Source organism: Benincasa hispida, unplaced genomic scaffold (genome assembly GCF_009727055.1).
Source record: "Benincasa hispida cultivar B227 unplaced genomic scaffold, ASM972705v1 Contig316, whole genome shotgun sequence".
Lineage (NCBI taxonomy): Eukaryota > Viridiplantae > Streptophyta > Magnoliopsida > Cucurbitales > Cucurbitaceae > Benincasa > Benincasa hispida.
This window is the reverse complement of record NW_024064794.1, coordinates 1408523-1412391: the sequence shown is the minus strand read 5'-3', so window position 1 is coordinate 1412391 and position 3869 is coordinate 1408523. Positions and strand designations below refer to the sequence as shown.

Below are 3869 nucleotides of genomic sequence, written 5' to 3'. Positions count from 1 at the left end.
AAATAAACTTTAATAAACATCCGGTATGCATTGCGATGACGAGTGTATCTTGCGCTGAAAGATACACTTTACGCCCGTTTTTCTCAAATGCATTGCGTTGAGGGGTGTGCTGCGCGCGTGTGTACTCTGCGCCTGTCCTCAGCAAAAACGCACTATGTCAAGGTAGTGTTGTGCTGGTAGAAATACCGTGCGCCTGTCCTCCAGAAATGCGCTGAGTTGAGGGGTGTGTTGCACTAATGCATGCGTTGCACCCATACTCCACAAATATGCATTTGCGGTAACAGATGCATTGCATTAATCTTTAACATTGCACCCGTCTGAATAAAATAAAAAGATAAAATCTTCATTGAGAGAGTAGTCAAATCGTTTAAGCTTCCAAGGGAATAATGACTTAGCAGACGAAAGGACGTCCTTTCTGCTAATTCATAAATTCGAGGAGCGCGGCGGTAGGCTTTTTGAGAATCTCGAAGCCTACCATACAGGGATTGTGTTGGGCCCATCAAGACCCAACCTATAAATCCCCCCTCCTTCAACTAAGAAAGCTTATTTGAGTCTCTCGCGAAAAGAAACCTTAGGAATTCTTCTGCATATCAGACCTTCCGATTTCCTTCCTAAGTCCTAAAATTTTTCCAACTCTTTCACTCAACTGAAACCATGGCCGGCCAATCCTCACACTCATCTTCCCTACCATCATCGCCTTCCACAACCCTTCTCACCGCACGGGAGGCGGCATTCCTCGCAGCTAGCCGCCACCTCGCCACCCAGCCCAAGCCTGTCCAAAGAATCGTCAGAAAACCTCAGCAAAAACCCTCTATAGCCAAACCACTCACAATCCAAGAGAAGCCGAGCACGAAGAGTGCCCTTACTACCAGACCTAAGGTGGCGCTCCCAGTACCGTCATCAAAAAGTGAGAATAAAAGAAGAGATGACAAAGAGGTATTTGGGAGCATTTTAAGCAACATGGAGAGAGAAAGGGGGCTACCTGAAGCTGGTGTTGTAAATCAGCCCTTGCCTTCGGAGAAGAAGATGGCAGAAGCTTCGCAGAGAAGGGCCCTGGCCGTTGCGGATCCTAGGGAGACTGTTCCAACAGACTCCAATGAGGGACCCATCAGGGTCATTTTGGAGGAGGTAGGAGCGAAGAAGAAGCCGGAGACGGCAGATGGGAAGAAGAATAAAAAAAGCAAAGAAAAATGGGTAGATGAAGATGAAGCTGCCCATTCAAATAAGGAGAAGAAAGAGAAGAAAACTAGTAAGAAGAGACAGTGCAAACGAGAAGAGAAATGTCTGAAGAAGGAAGATAAGAGGAAGAGAGCGAAAAGCCCAGATTTCGATGGAGAATCCACCACTGCAAGGGTGGAAGAGGGGGTGTCACCGCAAGACCAAGCATCAATGCAACCTCAAGTATCATCAACGCATATCAGAATGGTTGCGACTGAAGATAAAGAAGATCCAGACATTACCCCTCTGATGCAGCATCGCAAGAAGAATGCGCTGTAAGGGTCAACAAGTGACCCACAATTTTTGCAACGCATAGCAGAAGAAAAAAGAGAGAAAGAAAAGAGAAGAAGAGGAGAAACAAGAAAAGATGTCACGAGCGCACCAAATCATCGCATCATGTGATTTGGCAAAAAGACTGCACGATGAGGACATGCGCCGTGACAACGCAAGGGCAGAAGAAGAAGAAAGAAGAAGGCTTGAGGATGAGCAACACATATTGCTTGCCTCGGAGCAGTTCGAGAAAGAGATAAGAGAAGAAGAAGAAGAAAAAAAGAAGAAAAAGGAGGAGAAAGAAAAATGGCGCAAGGTTAATGTGCAGCGCATTACAGAAAACAAAAGAAAAGAAGTTTCGGAATGGAAAAGGGAACAAAAAGAGCAACGCAGGGAGAGGGAACGCTAATAAAGACAAAAGTCCCACCTTGCGTCTGCTCAAGATAAGGGCACAACAAAAGTTGAGAGTAGCGGGCTTGCATCAATCAGGAGGCGCCAATCAACAAAGAAGGAAAATGATGATATGATGATGGAGATGGGTTTCTTCCCTACGTCGACGCCACTACTAGATTTGATTACAAGTGTTGTGTTGGAGCATGGGTGGGAGACTTTCTATCAATGCCCATCCATAATTATTCCTATGGTAGTGAGGGCCTTTTATCATGGCCGGCTCCATGACACCGAAGATGCGGTGGTCATAGAAGAAAGGGTAGTGCCATTCAACGCAAAGGACATCAACGAGCTGTATAAGATGAAGAACAACCCGAAAGCACCGGGTAACAAGATAATTGATGACTCTGAAGTTCACATGGAGGATGCGCTGAAAGTATTAACGCAACCGGGCACCCAGTGGTCGGTATCTTTAACAGGCATTAGGACTCTTGCTTCCAACAAGCTGCTCCCAGAGGCGCGACTTTGAGCATACTTGGTTAAATGACGACTCATCCCAACATTGCATGATAAAACAGTTTCAAGGGATCGAGTGATGGCCGCATATTGTATAGCGCGCGGAATTTCGATTGATGTAGGCCAATTGATTGCAAAGCAGATTCGAGGATTTGTTGGCCATGTGAGAGGCCAATACTTCTTCCCGTGGACGATTTCGAGCCTATGCCTCTCTGTGGGTGGACGAAGAACCCATGCTTGAAGTCCACGGTCTCATTCATACGAAGATCCTGAGAATGCTTCTCAAGGATTCTCCACCTACTCCGAGCTTCCAAACGGCCCCTCATATATCTGAATGCGCCGCAACAACCCAAGACAAGGAAGCAGCGCAAAAATGATAAAGGGAAGGAAAAAGTCCAAGATCAATCACCGCAAGAGCAAAACCAAATACCCTTGGACCCCTTACCTTTAATCATTCGCCAGCCTAGCCCTCCAATGGAACTTCTTTCCCCTCTTCCTGAACACTTCACCAATCTTCTTCTTGCTCCTGATTCAACCACCACATCCCCAGCAGCATCTCCCCCCCATCCATCTCCACCTCACTTTTCACCTCCACCGCTGCATGATGACGACCCACACGTTTTAAGAGCAGGCCCTTCTACTCAACCTCAAACCGTTGATAGTGAAACATCGCAAGCACATCCCACCATCGCAACCTTTGCTACTGACTTAGCAAAAATGCGGTCCCTCTTCTCTCAACAACAAAACTTCTTCCGCTAGACCATCATAGAGTTGCAGGAGAGCAACGCAGAGTTGCAACGCAGTCATGCAATGATGTGGCAGGTGATGATTAATATTCAATGTAATATCTTCACCATCCACATGAACCAGAGACAGATGGCAGAGCGCAACCATGAATACTTCAACTTTTTAACAGCATACTTACATGGTCCCATGGTGCCTCCCCATTTACAGCAACCTCTGCAGTTCAAAGAAGTGCCTCGAGCTCCTCTGCATCATCCTCCCCAAGATCCCCCACCACAACTCTAAATTTTGAGGTGTGCCACCTTCTCCGCAATTCTGCTATTTTTCGTTGCTGCCATTCATTCATTATTTTTTTTTTAATATATAAAAGCTATACCTTGATTTCTTTTGTACATGCTAAAATTTTGTGTTGCGATGATTGTAATTCTTTGTATACTTAGTCAAATTTTATACAACAAACTAATTATTCTTTCCATATGCGTTAGCTTCTTTTATTTTATCATCCTTTGTCAATTATTGCGGTAATTCGTCTTTTATTTTGTGTTGCTTAATTGCACTGCCATGATGTGTAGTATGCATACCCTTAGCAATATTTCTTATACATTGCATTTTCTGACTAACACTTAGACTATTCTTCGCAATAGCTCTACTTTACCTTCTCTGTTTCAAGACTCTACTCAAACCTTCTTTTTAAAATTTTGACTAAGTGTTTTGTCTTTTCTGTCCTAAAC

At 44.8% G+C, this 3869-nt stretch overlaps 1 protein-coding gene across 1 annotated transcript; it reads left to right on the top strand.

Annotated features, from left to right (window-relative positions):
- The first annotated feature begins 654 nt into the window (after positions 1-654).
- On the top strand, positions 655-1497 carry LOC120069322. The gene has a single exon (XM_039021053.1). The coding sequence runs from the start codon at positions 655-657 to the stop codon at positions 1495-1497; it is 843 nt and encodes a 280-aa protein (XP_038876981.1).
- Positions 1498-3869: the final 2372 nt, after the last annotated feature.

Excerpts from the sequence above, each read along its gene's own strand:
- LOC120069322 (XM_039021053.1), top strand. The coding sequence starts at position 655 with ATGGCCGGCCAATCCTCACACTCATCTTCCCTACCATCATCGCCTTCC.